The 26,657-nt window shown below is 41.0% G+C and overlaps 1 protein-coding gene across 1 annotated transcript; it reads left to right on the top strand.

Annotated features, from left to right (window-relative positions):
- Positions 1–6,499: 6,499 nt before the first annotated feature.
- Positions 6,500–26,432, top strand: LOC142372518 (protein FAM222A-like). The gene is made up of 3 exons (XM_075455453.1): positions 6,500–6,780; positions 14,989–15,157; positions 23,663–26,432. Exons 2-3 carry the CDS (start codon positions 15,028–15,030, stop codon positions 25,021–25,023), a joined length of 1,491 nt encoding a protein of 496 aa, XP_075311568.1. The 5' UTR covers positions 6,500–6,780; positions 14,989–15,027; the 3' UTR covers positions 25,024–26,432.
- Positions 26,433–26,657: the final 225 nt, after the last annotated feature.

Below are 26,657 nucleotides of genomic sequence, written 5' to 3'. Positions count from 1 at the left end.
GCTTCAGCGCGTTGCCGTAGGAACGTAACTGGCTGTTGGATTGGTGGGTTTGTTCCGTTACAACACCAGCGCACGCCGGTTAAACTCCGAGTAGGCTGAGTCAGCAGTCAATCTTTTCCCGCAAAGTTGTTTCGCTGCATAACATCATTTTAAATGGATTAATAAAACAGCTGAACGTGTTGCATTCTAGACCCCTTTCTGTTAGTCTACTAAAACCTCTCAATTAAAGCTTTTATCGTTTATAAATAACAAAACTATTCTAATTTGCAATAAACTGACATTAGTCCACCAAAGGCTGTCCCCATCATTACAAAAAGTGTGATAATCATCACACTCTTAATTTACTTTTGAGTAACTTGCTTTAATCAGGAGAGTTTAAAAGTATACAAGACTGAAAGACTTATGTTCATTATATATTAAACGGATGTGTTATGACTATGACAGGGACTTTTGTGGGATAAGACCAGGGACCCCCTGTCTTCTTTGACCCCTGAACCATAGATTCATAGGCCATAGGGGTGAAAGTAGACAGGGGTTCCCTGGTCTTATCCCACAAAAGTCCCTGTCAAAGTCACAAAAAAGCCAAACTGATATGCAAAAGAGGCATAACTGACATGGAATGAATAGGTGAATAGGTGTCCATTTAGGCATCTGTGCCTAGGGAGCCACTGTATAACTGAACCACGCCTAAAGCTGTTACTATCTAAACAACTCTGTTAGCCTGAAGTCTGAAACGACGTTTTGCTACCTCTTCATTAAAAGACTGATAAGTTAGAACGTTTGTGCATGACTGTTCCCCCACCTTCTTTCATCTGCTCCTTTATGTGTGGCCTTTGTGATCAGTGCACAATCCTAAAATCAGACAATAGCAGATGGAAATAGTATTTTACTGCAGCTTCTGCTTAGAACTGGGATTCACAAGCACTGCTTTGCCAGCAGATGGCAACATGCCACAATGGGGACGAAAGCTTAAATTCTACCCAGCATAGCAAAGTGCTTTTTAGCTCATATGAAAACCAGCTCTGACTGGAGCAGAGGAGATCATTGAGGCAGATTAACAGTAGCATAAAAGGCTTTTTGTACTTTCTCCCTTGGTGAAGGCACATATCTCTCAACAAAGTCATTTTTCTCCTAGGAGCTTGCAGCCTTATTAACAATCTGAATGTTTGTGTGCTGAAAGTGATATTTCTCACTGTTACCACGCTTTGAGTTGTGTGGACCCTTAAGCAATGAAGTCTCTTGTTGGCTTGTTACAGAGAGTTATTAGGTCTGCCCCCAAGGCCATGCTGGTATTTAATTACCCCTGCAGTCTCCCCGTTTCATCATGATGGAAATGACTGCTGCCATTGCCAATAGGGGAAAGAGGGGACTTCAACTGACCTTAATTGGTTCATTTACCTCTGCCTGCCAGGCGCAGATGGAGCTCTTTATTACTGTCACTGCCAGGTTCATTCTGCTCTGATGAGGAGTGTCTTAAGAGGGAGAGCTTGACAGTATATGAGGGCACGATGACACGGTCAAAACATTATCAGTCTGTGCGATCAAGCAATCAACTTTCAGAGCTTCAGAGCAATATACAGACTTTTATAATACAAGTTTCCTTTGTCACCAGTTTCTTGTTCTTTTCAGCCATACTCAGAATATAATCTAACCATCCTTATTAAACTGGCAAAACAGTTTTACTTGTCTACATTTACTATTCATGAGCTACTCTTGATTATTTTGTATAATAGCTGTAGTGTATTTGCATTTCTGTGTATCTAGGTTGACTGTGTCTGAATGATTTTATTCATAGGAATATGTTTCTACATCGAGTCATCACTCGGTAATTCAAGGCAAAAGTTCATAACACTCAAGTGTGGTATAGCTGAAGAATATATGTCAGCATGTTTTAAAAGCGACAAATGAAAAACTCCTCTTCACTCAATAGGCGCTTTTATGTGAATAAACCCTGTGTTCAATTTCAGATTTACATAATCTTGTTTGCCTAATGCTTCCTCAGCACATGCTAAAAGAGGACTTCACTTTCTTTCAGTTTAACAATATATAATTGATTTGGGAACAATTTCCCATCTTCATCTTCCTTTTTCAATACAAGAGCATCAGTTGGCATAGTAACCTCATTTACCATCTGCAGGCCTCATTCATACTGAAAAATGACACTCAGGGAGCTGTCAAGAAACAGTTCGGTATTCCTCAGCAACAGTGGGTCAGAGTGTGCCTGCTGTTAATCTCAGTGCTTTGGAGAGTGCTTGGCTGTCTTTCTTTGAAGATAACAAAGGGATGTTTTTAGAAGGTTTGAGTTGAAGGTAGCACGGTTGAGTTCCATCAACACACATTTCTGACATAGTTGGGGAGACGGATCAGCGGGCAGGGCGTTGAGAGCATTGTGAGAGGATCAATTGTTGTGTGCTGATAAATTTATATGGCTTTTCAAAGTGGCATTCAAAATATATGTTATTACTATATGAATTACTTCAGGAAGTCATACGTTTTGAATAGCTCTCTCATGTGGAAAATACTAGAATTATGGAAAACCGCTAATCTAGTGGTGTCCAAAGAATATAAAGTTTACATGTAATTAGTCTGTGCAAAAAAAAAAAAAAGCAAAGTAGAAAAAAAGAGAGCAGTTTGGGTCATTAAAAAACTGTACCACACATTGCATGATTTCTTCCTCTGAAGGCTTAAATAAGATAATAATAAATAAGATTGATACAAATATCATCAGATATTTGAATGAGATTGCAATCTCCAGCCATGTCCATAGCTTCCAATCTTTATGCTAAGCTCTGAGTGGTTTCAAACTGCTTCCAGGACCCTAGTACTACTGATCTCTCAATTAGCAAGACAAGAAAAAGCCTCTCGCACAAAATGTTGAACTGTTTCTTTTAGAGGAGAGGTAGCCGCTGCTGATCCATCAATTACTTAAGGCAGAACATGACATTTGGACTTGTCATAAAGGCCCAGGTGTTACTGATGACATTTAGAATGAATGGCTCCTTTCTAATCATGTGTCGCTTTAGGCCATGCAAGTGTTACATCGAACCAGCATGTTCAATATCAGGATCTTGAACCTGAAGCAGCTAAATCGAATGCAGTCATCAATTTAACATTTCACATTTCCCCTATTACTATCTCAAGCAGTTTTCCATGGATAAAGGCCTATGTTTTACAACACATCAGCTTAATATACACACACGTGGACGCTCACATAGATACATTTTTGACTTCATGCTGTGATGCTATGATACTTAAGGCATTCTCATTTTGGCAGCAACAAGAAACTGTTATTAGATTTAAGCCAAGTGAGCAGTCAAGCAGAGACTGTCATTTCCATCTAACAATGTCACATACCTCATGTCCTTAAGGGTAACAAGACAGCAGATTATTACATTGATAAATGCTCTAATTTTAAGTGCTTCCACCTCGGGATGCAAAATGTATGATGTAAAACATTATTTCTGATTTCAGCATAGAAACATGCAGTTTATTGGATTATAGATTAAGTTGTATTTCTGTCTGTGTTGCCCAACTGTGGCATTTATAACACCCCATTGCAGATATCTTCTACTTGTCATTTTGAGCAAAGCCGTAAAAATAAAAGTTATTACCTTAATTAAAGAGTTAAATCTGTGTGAAAATGTGCTGCATGGTGGTGGTGGCCTTGCAGCTAGAAGTTTCCTTGTTCAAATTTTCGGCTCGGCCAATCCCACGCATGTGTGGGCGCTCTCCCCACGAACCCTGGCTTTTTCACACAGTCCGAAAGCATTGACCATGAGAGTGAGTGTGAATGAGCATAGCTTTTTATCTCCTTCCCTGTGATGGACTGGCAATCTGTCCAGGATGTATCCTGCCTCTTGCCAGGTGGTAGCTGGGATGGGCTCCCACTCACCCGCACAGAAAAAATGGGGGCATGGAAAATAAACAAATTAACTATTTAAAGGAACCCATTAGCCAAAGTAAATTACACTTAAGACCTTATTGGCACATAATGTCTTTGTTGTTTTACATTCTAGAACAATTCTGTGTGAAAATGAGAGGATTAAATAATTGAATAAATGACTTTGTGGCAAAATAAACATGTGTCACTTACCCTGAGTTATTTCTAAGCATAGATACAGGATTCATAATAAAATCATATTTGTTATCTGATGTCAGGGCACATTTGTGTTGATACTCGCAATGGGAATGTTTTCGTGCACAAATTTGAAAATCACATTTGGCTTGTAATGCCGTAGAGTCTCTAAGTTAAAGTTGGACAGTTAAGCTTTTTAGGATCTTATGTGGGAAACACAAGACACCCGTCTGTGTCAGTTCATCAGATTATGTTTGAGCGGTTTCTGAAGCAACAGTTTACTGTGTTGTGCTGGGTCGCATATGTGAAGGTGTAGCGAAATCGGTTATGCCTTCTAAATTCAGTGGCTCTGAGTATCAACTTAAGCATATTTTCTGACACACAGTCCTGATGAATGTGTAGCTAATTTACCTATTCCTCTTCTACTATTTTGTACATATACTTCATAATATTTCAGCAGATTTGATTGTACTTTTTCACTGCACTTCTATTTATATAAGATCTTTAACTTCTCTTAAAATAGTTGCTGAACAATGGATATGAATGCAGAACATCTTAAAAAACTTGTAAAATGTTAAAAACTAGTATACAATATGAATCAGTTTTAAACACGAGTGCCAAACATCTTAATACATTTCACAAAATGATGTGTGTATGTGAGCACTTCAAACAAGATCATGGACAGATTATTGAATGGTCCTACCTGGCAAGGGTCCAGGAACCCAAAAAGTCAGTTTCGTCAGCAAAATATATCTGGAAAAAAAGTGACCATAGAGAGAAACAAAACTACTGTAGAAATCACCAAAGGATGGTTCCCCCGAGGTGCCATTAGTGGCTTTGTTATTCCTTTTCTTTTTTTATTCAGACAACATGATTTTCATGTTCACACAAGTTATTATGCACAAGATAAAAGACACCACCAATGGCACTTCAGGGATTCTTTGCTAAAAAAAAATCCAGACAGATGAAAAGTGACAACAAAGGGATGTAAAATTGCAACATAAAAGAGCAATAGAGCTATTGAGATACACAACTACAAAAGATGTGCTTAATGGCTACAAAAAGAGGCAATATAACCAAAAAATTAAAACAAAGACACAAAATTACGACATAAAAATTTAAAATGGTGACGGAATGACTCAAATTTGCAATAAAAAAGACACACAGTGGCCACAAAGAGAGTTTATTTTCAGCTAAGAGCTAGCCTGGGAATTCCCATGCTGCTTTGCGCGCGATTTCATTCACACTGCAAAGGCAGCCTGGAAACCACCGCCCTTATTTTTGCCTGAGTTAGGGAACCACTCACAGAACGGGGGGGGGGGGGGGTAGCAAGACGATGAAGACGTCTATGCGCGACACCGAAGCTTGTAGAGTGTTAATCCAACATGGCAGCGGACACAACGTTACCGTTCGATGCAGCCTTAGAAAGTGTTTTAAGTAGCTTAGAGCGCAAGTTTACTTTTAAAAAAGAGCAACGTTTGGCGTTGAAAGATTTGATTACCAAGAAGGATGTATTTGCTCGTCGAATTTCTGTCATCTGGTATAAGTGATACAATTAGCTATGAATCGCGCGCAAAGCAGCATGGGAAGAACCAGGCGCCATTTGATAGACATTCGTAGCGCCCAATAAACGGCTCTAGGCATTCGTAAACCACCCCTCAAATACGAGAAAATGCACACCTAGTTCCCAGACCACCATCTCATCGAGATGTGGACGCGTCAGCCAGGCTAGCTAAGAGCAGCAAAATGACTACAAAAGCAGACAAGTACAATAAAAAAGAGGGCACGCAACTACCACAAAGCATAAAAAGAAACTACACGAGACAAAACTTAGTGCTTAGTGACAACCCACACATGTAAAAGACATAGACAAAGATCTTTGTCTCATAGCATACATTTTTACTGTCAACAATCACCATTGTGATAGCAGGAAACAGAGAAAAAGCAAATATAGTTGATTATGACTAGTTCCATTAAAACAAGACAGTAGGTGTGAAAATGTGCCAATGTTACTTTAATGCTACTTTTGAAGGAAGGAGGCATGTTGCTTATTAAGTTATTATTGCACACCTGATCCAATTAGGAGTTAATTAGGCAAGAGCATTGGTTGAGCTAAAAGAAATATACATATAGTCTGTTATTTAAAACATCCTTTTTCTATATTAATTCCATGTGCAGAGGTCAACACAGAATAAGAAAGACTAGCATTTGTTTTTGGGCTAATTATATCAGAAACTGTTCTCCTTTAAAATGTTCCCCCAAACAGGGGAACGTGCTTTCGCTGACATCACGGTAGCCCCGCCCTTTCTTTCAAACGATTGGCCGACGCGTGGGAATATTCAAATAGAGCCTTGATTGATTGGCCCGGAGCCGGTTTCAACAGTGCGGAGAACTCGTTTCCCATTCCGACGTCTCTTTCTGTCGCTCACACCGCTTCCGTCGACTCGCTGAGATGATACACAAGTGTCTGCACGCAAAACCCAATCGGTGAAATTGTCCTCCCGTACTAGTGTCGAGCATGTCGAGGAAGTACAGTTGACGGCGCCAGCTTCATCAATGGATGTTTCTCCGGAGGTTTCTGCTGCTCATCGAGAAATCAGCGGCGAGAGTGCTTTTGCGAAGGAAATACGCCTTCCGAGGAGGAGAGGACCCAATCAGCCGTGGCGAACCAAAGATAAACAAGCCTTATGATTAGACAAAACTCTGTAAGACATTGATAATGTTTATTTCCTTCGTTTACAGGGCAGTGTGTGGGGGCTCTTGGAAAATGTTTCCTAGTTGAGAAAAAAAAATAGTTTGTCTCGCCAAAAAAAAAACAGTTGAATGCTTTTTATTTTTGTGTACAGCCTAAACAATGACGGATGAAGGGGGAGAAAAAATAAATATGATGTACAGATGCTTTGGCGTATAATGTTAGGGTTTTAGGTCGACGGTGCGTAACTGATCAAAGATGTCCTATACGCACTAATAAATAAACGTCTCACCTTTATAGTGTGTCGTACATCCATCTTAAATAGTGATCTGAATGGGCGAATGATTTTCCATATGGTTGGACTCCAACTATTAGGTCATCTTGTAGTTAGACTATTTGATTTTAACGAGATTCTTCTCCGTAATATGCTTTTAACAATTGGCCGTCGAGAAAAGTAAGCTCGGTTAATTACTATATGCATTAAAGATAAAACTATGTTTGCGTATTTGCGTCGGGTCCGCTGTGAGTCCATATCTGTCTGCACATGTGCACTGAATGATGGCTTTGCCTGCGCTGAAAGGCGTTTTATATGTCAGCATCTCAGTGGCAGCGCTTTGAAGTATATTATTGGTCATTCGGGGCTGCTCTCTGAGGGTTTCCATTTCTATTGTCTAAGAGCCGGAGGTGGGATCATTGCACCTCACTGCACCGGTGGCAGCTGGGGTTGAAGGTTAGCCGCAGCAGAGGTTCTTATAGATTATTGGCCAGGTGTGAAATTCAACCCTGCATGCTTTTCCTGCCTCTGCCAGATCATTTATTACTCAGAGAGAGATGGGATGTCGGGGCTTACCACCAGAGGCAGAGAGGAAAAGGCTGCAATTTGGTGCTTTATCTCGTTTTTTCTTTTTTTTCTGGGTGTCATAATAAATAAAAAAAAACATCACTACCCTGCCTTGCTCTCTTTGGAAAATCCAAGCATGATTATTTAGCCAAAGCCAGCCACAAACATGTTCAATCAACCAGCTGTAATTACTTGCTTGTTACTTGCGTGAAAATGTACAAAACGTATTTCGTTTCCTGAGCCTGAACTTTGCTGGAGACTTTTAATTTGTATTGTATCCCGGCAGTGAATGAGCAGGTATCCCCACAGGGGTTTCCCTCTGATCTCACATCACACCCCAGCAGTAATTCCAAACTCTGTGAAGAAAAGGGATTTGTCATTTGGCTGCCTGCTTCCCTTTGCTTTCTCCGGAGCGAAGCTGAGCTGTGATTTATTGCGAAGTTTCCCCCAGCTTGCTCAATCTCCAGGCCTCCCGAATTACTGAATGAAGGGAGCTGCTCTCTGCGCCAATGACCTTTTCTTGGAAGATTATTACCCAGGCCAGAGCAGAGGGGCTGATTAAGGCTGTGTCCTTTTCTGCCAAATCATCTACTGCCTCACTTTCAGAGCTGTTAAGTGTACAGTAAATTCTGTGTTGTGCATCAGCTTATAGCTGGCAGACTGAATGATGAGAGGAAGCAGATTACTTTCATTTGATATGCACCCACACTTCCGTCCCATCTTATAGGATCATGTCAAAATCTCTGGCTGCTTAACAATTTGCCTTGTGCACCCTTGGTGATCACCTTTGTATCTGCAAGGGGTTGTCATGTGGAATTACGAGCAGGCTGCCATATTTTGAAATGAGTCTAATTGGTCTTTTCATTCTAACGGGGGGACTGGGTATGAGATGGGGAGTTTAAGGGCGGAGGGTTAAGGACTGGGTCTCTCAGGTCACTGGGGAGGGGGCAGAGCAGCCAAGGTCATTATTATTGCCATTTGGTCTCTGTGCTTCTGTTCAGTGATTATGTTGAATTAATGATAATCCTGCCACCAATTTGCACTTGATGCATCATCATTTGCCCGGAAAAAGAAAGGCGGTGAGATTGTGACGACATATATTTGGTCCAGAGATCAAAGACTCTTTTCTCCTTGAATGCTTTTGATGCTTCTCAGCAAGGGAGCGTATCTGTTTGTTGTCTGCCACATGAGATTCATATGGGCAGCGTTCTTTTCTAGTTTTTAATGAGTGGTATGTTTGGTTCCAGATCGACATGGCTCAAACGAATCGCTGACCCTAAACTAAGCAGCGAGGGTACAGGATGTAAAAATGAAGTTAAAGTCATAGCTTTTTGTCTTCTGGAAAAGGACTTCTAAATTTACTGCCCGTTTGCTCAGATCTGTTATCAACCTGAGTCAAGGTTTTCTAAAGACTGTGCCACATGCCCTGTAGCTCTTTGACAGTGTTTCTCAGTTTGTATACAGGGATAAGGATAAGATAAGGCGGTATTTACCCTCTAATGCTACTTTGACTTTACCCCATGGAGTGTGTTTCTTCTTCCGTGGCACCAACTATGAAGGAGGGGAGATTTGGGTCAGTCCAAGGCTTTCTACTCCCAACCAAGGCTGTACTCAAAGATAAGACTTGATTGTGCAGCTTTGGATTCACAGCTTCATTTGTGCACAGTATCTGTGCATGTGAGCAGATGGATTTAGTTTTCTCTGAATAACGAATAGATTGAAAGATAAACTCACAAAAGTAGTCTTTATGAACTCATAAGTAAGTGATTAATTATTCATTATTTGATGTTTAAGTCGCCAAACCTCAGAGACAAATATTTCATGCTCGCAGAAGCTGTGAAAGAAATGAGTGCTAGCTTTGGACTTTGACTGTCCTTCAGTTCAAAGCGTTTGTTGTTACAGTGTTAAATGTTCTCAAATGTTCTGCTGAAAACCGCTGGTGGTTTATTATTTGCACTTTACTTTCTGCTCCCTTATTTATCCGTGCCACTGCAGTTCGGTGGCAAATATGAAACTTTTTACTCCTCTGAAAGAATTTGATAACTTTTGTTCACAATTGCGTAGCAGATTTAGTGTATAAGGCTTGATGTCATATTGTAGATGAAGATGTAACCTCGAAAATATGTAGCAGGTACGTCCAACTACCAACCTCAAATGGCTCTTTGAATGATTTAGTTAGAAGCCGTTTTAAAATGGGGGGGAAAAAAGACGGTCAGTATTTATGAACAAAGCGAAAAAAGTTGAGGACAGCTAAGCGGATTTATGTGAGTCTAATAACGTATTAAGAAAAGGCAACCTTGTTAATTAAGAGGAAAATTACAACGGCTTATATTTTACTTTTGACAGACTTTTAATGAACTGTTAATAGGTTTTTTGTTTCTATGGAAAGGCTAGTGTGTGTGTATATATTAGGCTAGTGCTGTCGTTTGTTTAAAGCTTTTGCCCTCTTATGAGAGTATTTGACAGAAATTGCATAGTTATTGGAGAAGTGGAGTATTTCTATTGTCATCAAGGATGTACAAATTTCAGGCTGATCCGCTTCTTTGTAGCACAGCTGTGCCTTTGCATGAGAGAGACTGTAATGTTAATGTTTCTCTCGGTCACCCAGCCATTAATGCTGCATGATTTACATCTAAATGAATGCTCTGGACATCTGTCTGAACACTGCCCAGAGATAAATGACATACATTTTGAGCATGCGGTAAAAATGTAAAGGAAATGCTTTCTAATGTTGTAATACCTTATACGGGAGCTAATCTCAATGGTAATGAGGCTCATTGTTCCGAGCCGCAGGCCTGGAGTGTTCTTGCAGCGCAGAGCGGTGCGACTTTGGGTTGTTTGGTTATATTGTATGTGAACCTTTGTGTCCTCTTTTACTTTCTTCAGAATGAAGAAGAGGAGAGAAATCTGGGTCTTTTTTTGTATGCTGTTCTCATACCAATTATGTAAACTATTAGAGAACTTAACAAGGCCAGCTCTTATCAGCTAATCCAGAAGTAATAGATTCTATTAAGAATGTATGAGGGGATTGGGGGGAGATCTGTGCATGTGCAGAAGGTTGTATTGAGATGAATCCAGCAGCTGCTGCAGCGCTGCTGTCTAATTCAGTCTGTATTTAAGACTCCTTGTCTGGTCTCTTTTACTGACGGGTTCCTGCAGTGCCTACCTTTATAAAAACTATACACAATACGCAATTGATTATGCACAAGTGGATTGCTATTCATTGACTATATCATTCATATTCAAAGAGAGGCACTCTTCCTCTCTTCCTTAACGACTAATTGCTCTTTGTTAGTCCTTTATTTATTCCTAAATACTCCTGTTTTTGCTTTTGTGCTCCTCCCTATTTGGCTTGTCTGCGCTTCCTGAGTCGAAAGAAGGGAAAACATTTGCATAGCACTCATGGCAATCCACTCGGATGGAAAAGGGTGCTCGCCTTAAACCTTTTCATTGTCATGTAATCATTTAGTGAGGATCCTCAGGACTGCTAACAGGAGCTGAGATGGAAGAGGTCGGGAAAGATGTGTGTGTGTGTGTGTGTGTGTGTGTGTGTGTGTGTGTGTGTGTGTGTCTTTTATCTGCGCATTTCATGTTTGTTGAGAGGGAGGCTCTTTGTGCAATTAGCTTCTATCTTTGCTCTGACCCTTGATGCAGCATGAAGTCAAAAAAGACTGACAGAAGGTCAGACAGACGCTGCAGCCTGAGTGCATGTATAATTTAAAGCCTTTTCCTACTTTGAAGGATGTTCTTGTGCTGTGGCTTTATACAGCCGAACAGGTGAAGCTATGCACGATCCATTTTAGATTTTTCTAACATCGTGGTGGATGGTTTGAGTAATAATGCTTTCCCAGCTTTGTTATCTCAGGAATTGTGTTCAATCGGATTAGATTGCCTGGAAATTTGCTCTGCTAGTATGTTGACTGTTGTCTTAAGAGTAGGTTCTGTTGAACAGATGTTGATAAAGTTCCGTTGAAAGCTTTTCACCTGTTTTGCTCAGACGGACATTATAAAATCTCTCCCTCTTGGCCCTTCTCTTTTTTGTTATCACTGCACAGAATGTCCCAAGCATGGATGCCATGCGAGGCATAAAAAGCTTGAAAAATAACTTTGTCCGCCTAAGCATTGTTATCACAACGCCACGGGGGACGGTTAGATGGACGACAAAGCGTAAGGTCTTTATCTCCCTGGCAGGCCTTCAGTGGACCACATCCGACTGCTTATCAGCTGCACGGTTGTCGCATGAGAGTGGCGAGAATTAAACGCTCTCCCAGCTTAAACATTGTGTCCTTATTATGCACGCTAGAGAAGTCCTTGAAAACATGGCAAGACACTGGAAGTTTCAGAGTATACACAACTGGGTGGTAACTACCACCGCAAAGTCTCACATTGAGGTCTGTTAGCAGCTTGTTGGAAGGTTCATCGAAGGAATCCGCTTTGACGGAGACTAACTTTGATTGTTACATTAATGTTAAGATCCTTGATCCCATTTGTGAGGATGAGTTAAGCTAAGCTAATGTCTGCCATCTTATCTAAATATCTGCCAAATCGCTGACAAATGCTGTGCTTAATTTCTGTATTATTTCAGCTACAAACCCTGAAGGATATCTTGGTATGGCGTTTATAAAGAAGATGGTTTTATTGGGTAAAATGCAGAGGGATGCAGGGCAGTTAATGTTGGGCATTCTTGTGTAACTTTGATCTCATATCCTGCTTCCCTTTTTCATGTTCGAAGTTTACAAAGGGAATTCTAAGGTTAAGTTTTTATAAAATCTCTTTAAATTTTCAAGTCAGATAGCAGGATGAAAGACGCCATCGTTATTTTTCAGTTTCCGCATCATTTTGGGCTGTCTTTCCCACTTTCATTGAAACTTTTTCAGTTGAGCTTCTGTCGGCCTCTGCTTGAATTCTAATGCCCTCCTTGATGTGTTTTCTTCCTGATTTCAATTATGGGAGTAATGGAAGGTATTCCAATTCATGTCTCATTTTCTGCTTGCGAAGGGATTTCCCTGGAGATGCCTTTTCACTCTTGTGTTCCTGCTGCCTTTTCTGTGTCTCCCCGCTGGCAAATGTGTTGTAATGGAGGGGTTGTTTTGAAATTGCTATTATTTTCCAAATGGAATCTGAACATTCTGAGGCTTTTAGCTCTCCTGGTGTGTCTGCTCAGATGAGACAGGTTGCACTGAGCTGTTTGAAGTGAGCTCGTCACCGAGGCACAGATGTTGAGTGGAGGAGTGGCGCAGGGAAGAAAGGAAAGAGGCGAAACGTAAGGGAATCTTTCTTTCCTTCTGTCCTTCTTTCTTTCTTTCTTCATCCATTTATGTGTCAGCACCTGTGTAAAACAAAATAAGAAAAACACTACCTCTCTTATTTCAGTTTAAGTAAAGGTAATCATGTTTCTGCAGCCCATCACTGAACAGTTTGTTCTGTGGTTATTCACTTAAGCTGCCCTCTGGACCCTCGGGGAGAAATAAAAACAAAAATCCAGGAAAGCTTTAAAACCGAGCAAGAAAAACACAATCTGACAGCTTAATGCTGCAGGCTTGTATTAGCCTTGTTGGGAACTACTCTATTGTAAAGAAAATGCAGTGTTTCCATTTGTAACCATTGGATTGATTAAAAATTAATATCATATCCTATGTGTGTCTGACACTTTGCATGGGTAGCCTCTTTACCAGATTTCTGATTCGCATACATCAACATATTTCGCAGCCTGACTTTTTTACGTTTTGCAATGCTAGCATTCAGATGTTGCTGACTCCTCCAGATAATCAAAGCGAATGTCAAAAGTGATTATCACTGAACTATTCCCTCAATGCCTGGCTTTCTCTTCAGAATGATTGCTTCAATCCGCTCAGCTGTGGAGAGGAGCACTCTTGTTCAGACACAGGCTCTCATTTCCTCTGACAGTACTTAACTCTGCAAACAGCACAGCCTGCTTTAGGGAGTGAGCTGCTTTTGGCTTTCGCTGCCGATCAATACAGCCATAAATTTACAGAACAAGAAGCCAAGGTCTCTCGGCTGGTTAGTGTTTCCACACAGCCTGACCAGGCTGTGTGGAAACATACAGCCTGAGGCTACAGGAGGGTTAGTAATGATCTTTGTGATCTCAACCGTCAGAGTAAGGTTTATAATAGGAAAGAGCCATCATGACAACTAAGCAGATGAAGGAGACTGAGTAACCATTAAGTGTTTCTTCTTTCTTAAATGTACAGTATCAGCACTATTTTTCTGTTTGATATGATTTTACAACCTATGTGGTGAAGACTCCATTTTAAAGCCTCATGTTTAATATTTATTTATTTTTATTCTTTTAAATCTATTTTTTCAAACCGGACATGAAGAAGAAGCACTTAAGGATGCCATGAACAACCCATTAACAACTTGTCTGTTATGTTGCAGAAACACCCTAAAACATGCCATGCGTCATTGCTTATTTTATTTACTAATTCAACATAGACTTGATATAAAAGATGGAAATCAGTCATCTGGTGTCGGACTTTCAGCCACTGAGGAAGCCATAAAGTACAATACCACTTAATGGCTCCGAAAGTCAAATCCGTGTCAGCTCCATGCTCTTGTGGTCACGTCCGGCTCCACCAAGATGGCAATAGCCAAATGCTAAACTGAAAGGAATCAAAGTGTCGAAATGGCAGTTCACAAATCAATGGATGAATCAGTCTTTTGTAAAAAATCCATAGAGTTCACAAATCAGACATTGTGCTGCAGTGTGAGGGGTCTTACAGATTCTTTTTGCTGTCAGAGGGGTTTCTCCCTGCTAGGGTAACATAGAGGATTTAGGTTGAGCTTTGGGCTTTGTTAGGGCTTTGCAGTCTAATTGTTCCTCCGACCCTAAGGCTATGTCAATGTTTTTTCTACATTGTTCATATATGGTCAATTCACCACTGTGGTCCAGACTGAGATAACAACTATTTGGATAGTGGGTAGATTGCCATCTTTGAGCAAAAATGTATGAATAAATCCATTTCTATGGAAATGACACAAGCATTTTGAGGTTTCAGCAGGTCTTGGAAACTCTTTGGTTGATTTCCATGAAATATGGGACAGCCATGATGCCATAAGGTAAAACCTAATAACTGATAATCCCGGTTTAACCTTTAACCCAACTAAGGACGTGCTCATCAAGCTCTGCTGTACTCTAATTGGCTAATTAGCTTTGTTAACAAGCTAAATTTAGCCGAACATTGTCACTGTGAGCAGGTTGAGGTGAGCATTTGGCTCCTCGCACTGCTGTCTGTAAGTTCAGCCTCCAAGAGCTCCGCATATGGCCCTGTCTGGTTCCTTCTTGTTTGATCAGCATTGTATTCGGTGTTGAAATCTTGTTATAGAGTCAAAACCAGTTATTTTTCTTCTTCATTTTAGCAGGAATACCCAGGCTGCGTGCAGCCCCAGTGAACTATCATGTTAGCCTGTATCCAGAGACGGCAGAGCTTCTCATCGCAGCGTTTGGCCTGCACACCCAAAAGCCTTGATGTTCCAGCACCACCGCTGCTGCTGCCGGTACCGCCACCGCAGCCATGTACCCACAAAGGTGAGTGAGACAATTTGCCTGAGAAGACAAAAGGCAACTACCAGACCCAAGGCATTTTAACTGTGGAAGAGGACATAGTTATTCACTACGCACAGAAAATGTCTTCAGGATGTTATTCACACTACTCTTATCTTCTAAAAAGAATCTTCTCCCTGACATTGTCGCCCAAAGGTTCTTTTAAAGATGCATATGCATAGATTTAGCAGCTATTTCAGCTTCTTGATTTTATAAGAAAAAAAAAAAAAGCCTCCTGACAACGATGCCTGTTAATTAGGTCAGTAATCAATGTGCTCCTGCAGTGAAAATGTATGCAAGTCAAAGTGGACTATGAAATTACAGGCTTAATCAACTCTCCCACACAGGGTTACTAACGATGCTCACATTCTGTGCTCTGTGTCAGCGCTGTTTGACCTTCATTTTGACTGATTATACTGCCATTGTTGAAAGGTTGGGAGGGTATATTCAGGCCTGGGATTTCTGATTAGATTTCTTTCAATTAAGTGATTAAATTTAGCACATCTACAGATTTAGATCTCGTTGGATAGGGCTTTTTTTTTTTTTTTTTTCCTTTTCCTACATCTGTGTCGTTTATGCCATGATCCACATTTCATAGGCTTTTCTTACTTGATGGCCTGTATTCACTGAATGAGATCATAGTGCTCCAAATGAATTTGTTCTTTTTCAATGTCTCAACTGTCCAGGAAATAAAACAAAAAACAAAAGAGCTGGTGATTCTGCTTATTAAAGATTTTTACGTAATGTTAATCTGGATGTTTTTTTGTTTTTTTTTCTCAGGCAAAATAAGCCAAGTTTGCATATCAGTGTCATGTTTGCCAGTATAACACATGTCTGCAGAGCAGGGCAATGTTGCAAATTAATGCTTTGTTTGTCGTCATTGTTATACAGAATATCTTTAGATTTAATGCTGTAGTTTCAATTTTTACTGTGTAGGTTTTAGTAAATGTCTCTTTTTTTTGGAAGCATGAAAAGAGGGAGGGACATCATTATTTTTGGGTTTGATAACCCTATAACTATCAGGTTTCTGAACCTAACACCTGCACTTTCACACAAGTGTTTTTACTTATTCTGCATAATTGGACTTCCTCTCAGGTTGAAGTTGAGTGGAGCCATGCTGGGAGTTTACTGAGGTCACCGAAACGCATATACTGTAGTTAAAAGGGCCATAAAAGCAGTTTTGATCTAACAGGTGCAACGAGTCGAACAGGACATTTGGGGAGGTGTCTGTAAAGTACCCACGTAGTTATGAGCTCTAAACAGCCAAAAAATGAGTGAGAAGACTGGGTTGTTGTGATAGGCCGTGTAGTTAATTGTGCTTCCCATATGTTGCTGCTGCTAAACCATGCATATCCAACTATACAAAAATGTTGATGCTCCATCTACTCATCTCTTATTTCCTCAGGCAAAACACCTCTTTGTTATTAAATATTAATTGGGAATCAGTGGAGCACTTGTCCGCTAAATGTTGGAACAGAAGGGCTTAGTTTGCCTCGGGCAGAAGCAGGGACGCATTTCTCATCCTGTTTACCTGCAGGGCCTCCACCCCTCCTCCACCTCGCTTGAGTTTTATGTACTGCGACTGTGCGTAGTGCAGCACCCTCCAGCTCTACTCTGACATTTCAAGCACTGCCAGAGGGAATAGACTCCTGATGGAAGCTCAGTCTGTGTGGTCCAGGCTTGTTCATTAAATGAGTCGTTGCTGGATTGAGTTAAATAGGGACTTTTACCACTGCTGGGCTTTTGAAAGCCATTTCCATTTTTAGCTATCAATAAATGGAAGGCACTGGACATGAGAGCTCTCTCAGCTGCATAAAGCCATGTGAATCATTTCTAAGAAACTAGCGTTACGAAGATGAGAGTAAATGAGAGCTGTGCTCTTCTCTGCTATCTCGGCATGAAAGCAGGAGCTGGGAATGCTTTTTTCCCACGCTGCTGGCCTGTGCTCAGGCTGGCTTTGAGAGGGGAAACTTTGCCCAAGCTGGGCCAAGCGGCACAGAAACAAATGAGGAATGACACTGGTGCAAAGAAGTACTCACCAGAGCCTCCTCAAGCACACATAACTAAGTGTTCAACCCTGAGGTTACTCTGTTCTTTGAGGACCGTTCATATAGAGGCTACTGACACGGAAGGAGGGAGGCAAGAGAAAATGGGGTGAATGAGTGTCTGTGCTTTTTAGTTTTGTGTGTTTACAGAGGAAGGTCATGAATAGAGAGGCTAGCGTGAGGGGGGGAAACGTGAGAGCACATGCTGTGGTGTTAGCATGTCCTGTGTCCTACTGCAGTGTGAAACTTAGCGAATCAGCTGTTGGATGTGTTGCTTGGTTTAGGTCAGAATACAGCAAGTAGCAGCTGCAGTCGCTGTGAAGGAGTAGTCTGTTATAGTGGGGGCAAATTCAAAGCTTCCGTTACATGGCCCGCATGTATAAAGTGCTTTTCTAATCAATCGACGCACATACAATCCTATGATACTTTTTTTTTTTTGTTTCTCTACACTGGGAACATATGTATGTGTGTATATATATATATATATATATATATATATATCACACACACACCTCTGAATGCAATATGGAGGTCAACTTTGTGACCAAGGATGCTGTGACATGTGGCTTAAGAACCCAGAGATTAAACCACCCACCATCTGATTGGTGGACAACCGCTGCATTTCCTGAGCTGCTTCTGCACATAATCTTATACTGCTTTTTAATGAGGCTGACACTTTCAGAGTTCCATGCCCACCCAAACCATAGAAGTGATCCGCCTCTAAGTCCCTTTAAAAACATCAGTGGAAAAAAAAAAAAACGACTGGAACGTCTAATCCCCAAACTGGAGATACCTGAAATGACTCCTTCAGCGATGTTATAACAACTTGATAAGCTGTTGACATTGTGGCGTTTGGTTTTTATTGTTTGGCCTTTTTGCGTCCCCCTTCTGTCCTGAAATCAATCCCGGCAGCTTGACACTGTGTGCATTGAAAGTTGGACATTCGGCGACTGAAACTTACCGAAATAATCAAAGACACCAGGATTTAGTTTGCATAATATAATCATGTAAATTTCTGAAAAACAAGTGGCAGAATTTTATTTTCACTTTGTGGCTTGAATGTAGTGCGAGAAGTTGGCAGCTGCTAGTTTAGTTGTTTCCTCTGGCTAAGCAGCAGATAGTCGATCGCAGAGGCTCGTCTCAAATGGATGAACGAAGGCAGGACCAATTAATTACATGGTTCTAATGACTGGGCTTATTGGGCCAACTCTGTGCATGGGAGACGTTGTCATGGTAACAGAGAATTAGGTTTAAAAGGCATTGTGTGTGTGTGTGCTTACCTCTGTCCCTAGTTATTAAGGTAGGCCAGAGTATTTTAAATATGAGGATTATTGGTTTGGTAAACAAGTATTTATGCCTGCTGAGAAGCGCTGTTCTGTAATTAACTGCCAGTCTTCAGCGCCATGTTCCTGCTGAGGATTTGACACAAGTAAACAAGTTATCTCACCCAAGTGTTCAAGATAAGTCTTTAGCCTAACATCAAAGACCTGTGGGCTTTTTTTGCCTGGCAGCTCTGCCGTTGTGTTGTGGATATATTTTAGTCTTTATCTCATGTGGGAATCATATCTAGCAGTCATTGTAATTGTTTCCTTATGTTCTCCCTGTGGGTATGAAATGGTTGGAAGCCGCTGTTTTGGAAACCCAATGAGCTTGTCCAACTCCCGCTTCAGCCCTGCCTCTGGGGCTTGTTTTGCCCATAAATTAGTGATTAACTCAAACTGCTCCAAAACAATGAGGTCTCTGCTCTAATCTGTGGGGGAAATGGCTTCAAGTGTAACCACGGGAAAAAGATTAGCCAGTTTAAAGTGGCAGAAAGCATCGAGTGGGACTGTATGTGGGTGGAATGATGGTAATGCAGCGGTTATGTACCACTGCATGATTAAAAAATGTTTTGCTACTCATTTTATATTTTGGTGGTAATGTATAGAAAATCTCATACTTCAGATCACAAAGACAAAAGCATCGTATCATAAATTAGGTTTCTAGTGGTGAGTCTGGGTTTATGATTGGGCACCTACCCCCAGCCCTTTATTTCCCTGCATGTCCGCTCCGTGGGAAAAAGGAAATCAGGATTAGGTGTTTCCTGTGAAAGGGTGCTAGTTTTGCTTGATGCTGTAATGGCAGCACCAAGCTGAACCAAGAAAACATTGAAGCGCAGGTCAATTTAAATTTAACGGCCTTCTAACTTCATCACACATCACTGCCAAGCTGCTCATTTTAAAGAAAAATAATAATACAATCAAGGTTTTCAGTCTTGTGTGGTATCCCTGAATCAGCCCTGAGGGAAATGCTAAAAGGTTAGAGAGTGTTTAAGCGCTGCGTGACGGCTTTGGCCGAGGCTGTTATGTTCTGTGCTGCTTCTGCTCTCTGTCAGGGCTGAGGAGAGATGCATCGTGCAGGCTGCAGGTTCAGGGTGATTAAGTGCTTAAGGTCAGACTGCTAATTATCTCCCTGCCATTCCTTACCTCACTACATACAGCTGCCATTCCCCTGTTGTCATGTGAACGGCGTCATATTTCTTTTAATTTCTCATCTTCTTTTTACAACTCTGAATTGTGCTCATTGTGTGAATACATAGTTTCCCGGGAGCGGAACTTCGAAAACGTGTCTCGTAGAGGTTTAGAGTTGACCATATATGGTGTCTAATGATTATTATTTTCAGGTCTTTGAATGTGCCAATAGATTAAATATACATGGCAGTTCTTTTGAGCTATGGGGCCATATCACAGAGGCTTCTAATCTTAAGTCTTATAACAGTGAGTGTAAAAGCTTTGGTATTGTATCTTATCTTATGTAGACGTCTTTTACATCTCAGGTCAGGAAATATGTTAAACGTATCAACAGGTTCTCCAAAGCTGGTTGTAGTTGCTCAGCTAACTGCAAGATCGAGGCCTGAGGTAGCCTTTATCGACTAATGAGCCTTCGGTCATTAAAACACAGTTGATGGGGTTTACCGTAGGGCACTTGGTGAATAAGTTCCATCTGCTGACACTTCATTAGTTGTGTAAGTAGACTGAACGAGTTGCAAAAAAATGACACCGTAGCTTTACGGTCCTCCTAAAGTTAGGAGAGATTTATATTTTGTGAATTTATTTTATTTTTTTCCAGAATCAGGTCCTACTGTAAGCTTAATTACCACATTTACCAACACTTAAGACGGGACCTGCATATGTATAAAGAGTTTCTTCTTCTTCCTCCTTATTATGTCGGTAATCTTGTGACCTTTTGTATTTGTCTTTGGTCAGTGCCGAAACCCTGGGGGATTGGGAGTTTCCTTGTTCAGAGGTAGAGACAGCGTTGTATTACCTTCTTCTGTTATTTAAAAAAAAAAAAAGAAGAAGAAACTTTGAATCGATACTAAAGCAAAAGATAATCTTGTGACTGTCCAGATTAATATTTAGACTTTTTTTTTGGCATCAAAACCGCTGAGTTGGAGCAGCTAAGATGAGTTATTTGTGTAAAATTTATTTTGGCTTTTCTTCTGGAAGTGATTAATGCACAGACTTTGAAATACAACCTCTACTTTGACTTTTTCCAAAGCAAACTTAAAACCGGATTTTTAGAGTGTTCACATGACCTCTTTGGACACTTCAGGATCATCAGTGACAGGATACTTTTTACTTGTCATTTTCCCTGATGTGTGAGAGTGAAACTTGAGCTTTCATATTGCCAGATTGAAATGAATTAAAAGAGTTGGAACAAGACTTGGGATTCCAGTCCTGACTTAAAAAATGTGTGAACATGGTGAAGAATTGACTTCAGGATATGCTTTCATTACAGCTACCACATGCTTTGTGAAAGCATGTAAACATCCCGTGCGGTGCTCAGTTTACAACAGCATGGCGCTGCAGTTCACTGCCATTTGACACTACTGATTGCATTTAAACTCCTCAAGATTGAGACACTTACCTCTGGCTGTGATTTAGAGCAATTTTAATACTGATCATGCTGATCACAGATGTGAGTTCAAATTAAACGGCAGTTGGGGTTTCTGTCGGCATAACCTAAAGTGTTTATTTTTATTTTTTTTTTAAATGTATATGTCATAGGGTGCCGGTGCTTGGATGATAAATGTGAATACAGAGTGCCTATTTGCTAATGAGGTTTCCATAGTGCCACATTAAGGCAGCCACAGTGGGAAGTGCAGCTGTGTTGTGTCTCCATAGCTCTGACAGGGCTGTAATCTGTGGACTAACAATATCAGACACCCTGTGAAGATGTGTTAGCATTCAGAGTGTTTGAAGTGTTTGTGGAGCAGTAAGCCATTCACACCACGCAGGGTTTCGCTTTCACATTTTACCCAACTAGAAATGGCTAAAATGCCACGATTTGATTTGTTTTGCCAAATTGTCTGTCACTGGTAACTGCACATTACCCAAGACAGAAGGGGAAAAAAAGAAAAATGTATCAGTCCTGGTGCGTGTGATGCAAAGAGTCATTACATTTTTAAATGTGTCATTGCTTCTAGTCATCTAAGCTCCTTTCAGGTGGTTATGATCCTTTTCCTCTTATCTTTATGGTCATGAATAATACATTTTCAGCCAAAAGCCAGAAATTGTTATTGCAGCTGGCTTTTCCTGTTACCTCTTTCTTCACATGTAGGATTATGGGAAACCAGAGAGGAGCAAGCTCACATCTTGATTTTGTATACAGTACAAACACCTCTCCAACATCCCAGATGTCATTGTTTTTCTATAGCAGCACTACGCTGTGATAAATAATAAGCAGTGTTTTGCTTTGTTGTATTTCTCTGCAGAATTCATTCATGCTCCTGGCACCATGGTGCTTGTTCCTTCTGCTCCATTGGGAGATTGTTGGATGAATTGAGCACTCCAACTTACCTCTTTCCTCCATTTTAAACACCCAATTTATTTCTTTCACGAGGTGGATCTTGTAGATTGACTCATTTTCACAGTCGGAAGGCTGACTGTGGGCCTGAAATGAAATGTACTCCCAAATCAATTTCAAATGGGAACAACGAGCGAGCTCTCCCCTGCATAGCTAAAATTGGTTTTGTTATTGAAAATGAAATGAAGTGTTTTGTTTTTTTTATTTTTTTTTTGTCCTTTATTGCAGATTACAGCCTTGTTCTTTTGCCTGCTGTGGTTTCCACTGACTCGCAGTGTGATGTAGGTTAATGTCAGTGGCTTTTGTTGTTTTTTTTCTGGCAGAAATTCCATAAAAATGTCACACTGAGAAGTGGCAGTAATTTCTACCTGGTGATTTGTTGTTTTTCCAAAAAAAAAGGCACCTATTCCACCTTTTCTTGGTCAGCAGGAGTTAAGCAGCCATGAAATAGCCTGAATAACAGTGTTTGAATCCAATCTTGTCCCGTCTGCTTTCCAGCGCACATTTCAATCAACGGTGCTCTTGATGACTGCTCCTTTTCCCATCAGCAGCAACTTGTGCTGTACAGTATGTGCTCCAGGGTTTTACTGTAGATTCGGTCGAAGTTTCTAAAAGCATGAAGTAAAATGAAATTACATTAGCCGGACCTGGTGATGCTTGGGTGATTTTTGAATTTCAAGGCTCGGGCAAATTGCAGAAACGTTTTAAAGTAATCTTAATTAAATTAGTTTTTTATCGCTTTAATGATATTAAAAAGCCTCTGTTATGCTTTGTGGGTTCTTTAATTTCTTTTCGTGGGTTATTTTTTATTTTTGTGTGCATGTGAGTGGTCAGAAGCCACTGCCTGGGAGGCCCGGTTTTTAGTCCAAGACTTCCTTCCTCAACTCCCCACTTTTGCATGATGCCTGCTCAGTGCGTCGTTAGGCACACATTTAAGCAAAGAATAAGCATATGCCTCTCACTCTACCAATTTCAACCAATCAGAGCAGACTGGGCTTTCGGGAGCAGAGCCTTTAAGAATCTAAAGAAGCAAACGCAGAGCATTTCAGGCAGAAAGTGACGAGCCATTCTGCAGCAGTTTACAGTTTGAGGAAAATACAGCTTTTTATTTTAGATTAGAACATAAAAACCTATTCATGTGAATATACAAATGAAGCCATAAACCTTTTAAATGATTAAAACCTGGGAATTTTAAGTGTGCTTATGACTAGGTTAATTGCAATTGTCAGGTTTTTTTTTAAAGTTTTTTAAATCATGCAAAAAAATGAATAGTTTAAGGCTATTTTTGAAACTAGAACTCTTCTCCATAGATCTCTTCTGCTCAATGGCTATAAGCCTCAGTTGGACGCACTGTGCTAAAATTTCCTCTCCTCTTGCTATAGCTTTTGATTTCTACGGGTGAGCTAATTCTGGGTTATAGTCTGAATTCATTTAATTAACCACTGATCAAACGCTTCTGAAGTTGTTTACCCAAGTAAAATTATTTTATAAGACTGATTGATGTCTACCATTTTCTCCTAAAACAGATTGAACACCATAAACAAAAGACTCTGACTTCATGTATTCTGATCTCCTTTTCTCCCCGCTTTCTTCTCAGGAGAGCCGGCTTCCATGATTTCTCGGTATCCGTCTCCTGCAGAGTTGGACGCTTTTGCACAGAAAACCGCCAACAGCCCTCTGTCCATCAAAATCTTTCCATCTGATGTGCGTGTGCCACAACACAAACAGCTAAACAAGACGGTCAATGGGTTAGACACCACAGGCCAACGCTGTAGCCCCTACTCACACTCTGGAGGTTACCAGGGCTTATTGGGCATTGTTAAAGCCTCTGTGTTGGTCAAAGGTGTGGTGAAAACCTCTGAGGGCAAGAGGACTAAACATGCAAACTCCCAGGCTTCTGTGGCACCATATAATAATCCTGTGAATAATGGGTACACGGTCAGACACGGGCATAAGGCCTATCATATAAGCTCATGTAAGCCCCCTGATGTACCCATTGAAACTCTTTGTTCTACTGCAGGAATTGCCTCGGGAGATCAGAGCCTGGCCCCCCAGTCTGAGCTGGCAGAGGTTCAAAGCCTGATGAGGCAGATGAGCAGGGTTCCTCACAGCCAGGCCCTGCAGCTGGGGGGAGAGGCTCGAGCCAGCCCCTCTCTGCAGGCTGTGGCTGCGGTGCCGCATTCAGATTCCGACTTTGTTCTCGGAGTGCCGCCCCAGAGCAGTCTGGCCTTTGCAGGGGCAGTGCTACCGGCCCAGAGTGCAGACACAGCCAAAGCTGGATACTTAGAGAGGGGAGACTACACAGTGTGGCGGCACAAAGCTCAAATGCAGCAGCAACCCTATCAGCAGGGAGCAGGGAGGATGTACAGTGTAAGTCACAGCGCTCACGGGCACAGAGCAGCAGAAGCTGGGGTTGGCCCGTCTCCTGAAACCTGCCTCCCTTTGCCATGCTCCTCGCAGCTGTCATATAGACGGCACCCTGGAAACGTGGGCAGTGGACAGGAGCGAGTCAGCAGCTCCTCTCTGAACCGCACCGCCATGCAGGTGGAGCAGACGGTCGGACAGTACTTCGCACCTCTCTGGGACAACCCTAACAGTGACTGTTATTCCTCTCAGGTGTTGGCACCGGGTACATGTGCAGCCAGGCCTAGAGATCATCCCCATTTCCACCCAAGCTGCCATCAACACAACCAACCACAGCTCCACCTTCCTCCTCCTCCCCCTCATACCCAGGCCTACAGCACAGACCAAAACCTCTGCTGTGGGCTGTCTAGTTTTAGCCTGTGCCACGCTGCAGTCCTCAGCAGCAGCCTGCAGTCTCTGGAGTGCCTCATCAGTGAGATCCACCCTCCTTGCATCAAAGAACGCATGCTGGGCCGTGGATACGAAGCCATGGGGATGCTTCAGCAGCTGGAGCACCAGCAGCAAACCCACATCCAGCTCCCCGTCTACAGATAAGACAAGGGGCTGCCACGCAGGGGGACACGGAAGACAGGAAACTTTTTATAGACATTGGAAGTGTCAGTTTCCACATCTGTGAGAAAGACATGCCTTTTTAGTTTGTGCATGTGTTTGTAGGTTTTGTGTTTATATGCCTGAAATAGGTAAACGATAATCATGAGTAGAGATGCAGGTTTATGATACGGACCCTTCACGTTTTTTTTTTGTTAAGTAAATGGGCGTTAAACACGACTGCTGTTGTTGATTTAACACTGAAGCTGAGCACCTGATCACGCTTGTATTTTAATATTTACTCTGTTTTACAATTGTTTTTTTTTTTCTTTTTCTTCTTTTGAAGGCTTTTACAAAAATGGAAACGAATAACAGAATTGATTGGGGCTATCCATGGGAACACATGCCCTTAAATCAGAGAAAGATCTTTGGTAACAGTTTTTTGTGCATCTGTATATTTTTAGTCAAAACTGTTGATGGGCGGGAAAGTTTTTTTTTGACTACCTAAACTTTTGGTTGTCACCTGCTTTGTGAACTTTTCTTGTTCCCACTTCCTACTGACTCCTGTCATAATTGATAAATGTCGCTTCCCAGCTTGTTCTTTAAGATTAAACTGTCATGGCCACTGTAAGAGGAAATATTGCATTTAAACGTGAATATCCTTTTCTGTTATACAGTTTTAGACCAAGTGATGTAATTTACCATATTAACCTATTTCATGTAATCCTGCTCGGCTCAGCTTGATAGGATTGATGCATATCCAAATCAGCACTGTGGCATTCAGGCCATGCAAGATGTGCCCTGTGGTTGTATTTTTAACTTTTTTTTTTTTAAATCTCAAAGTTTGTGTGGACATTTTTCTTGAATGAAATGCAGTTATTCTCCTGAAGGTGATTGTTTAAAAAGAACACTTGTGTAATGGAGTGCTATGTTGGAGAGCAGGCTGCCTGAATCATTTAGTGTCTTCTTTGTAGGGCTATATTATCTCTGATGGTTTGAGACGTATGATTGAGTAGTTCTTTGTGTGTCTGCGGTGGTTCTGTAATACTATTTATTTATGTCAGCCTGGTGAGATATATGGCAAACTGTTTCTATAATTATAAAGTGCAATTATTATATATGAACATGTGAGCTCTCTCCATGAATTATGTTGAAATAACTGCTTTTTGCAACGTATGACCCTAATCCTTCATCCTTGTTTTTGTTTTTTTGTCTCTCCTTTTATTAAGGATTGTCAAGTAAATTAAATTTTCTAAACCCAGCAAATACTGTTATTACACTTTTAGATTTATTATGTGGCACACATGCAGCCTTATTATATTCGTGAATGATAAACTAGTTGTTGAAAGCTGAGACATTATTTCATCCCCCCCTTTTTTTTTCTTTTTTTTTTTTTATTGCTGAGGGATTTAAAGCTTAACCAGACAAGTCTTTTTTTTTTTTTTTCCCATAATTTTGCATGCATGCATCCTTTCACTGAATGATTTCAGCTCTGTAATATGATGGCAGTCAATCCTTGGCTGAAACACACTGGGCTTGTTCCTTTATAAATGATGCAAGCTGAAAGTGCTAATTTTCTTATCACTCTGAATTGTGTTAGACCAGATGGATGGGCAATGCTTGAGGCAGAAGCCATTGAA

Source organism: Odontesthes bonariensis, chromosome 22, assembly GCF_027942865.1.
Source record: "Odontesthes bonariensis isolate fOdoBon6 chromosome 22, fOdoBon6.hap1, whole genome shotgun sequence".
NCBI classification, from domain to species: domain Eukaryota; kingdom Metazoa; phylum Chordata; class Actinopteri; order Atheriniformes; family Atherinopsidae; genus Odontesthes; species Odontesthes bonariensis.
This window is presented reverse-complemented; position numbering and strand designations above follow the sequence as displayed.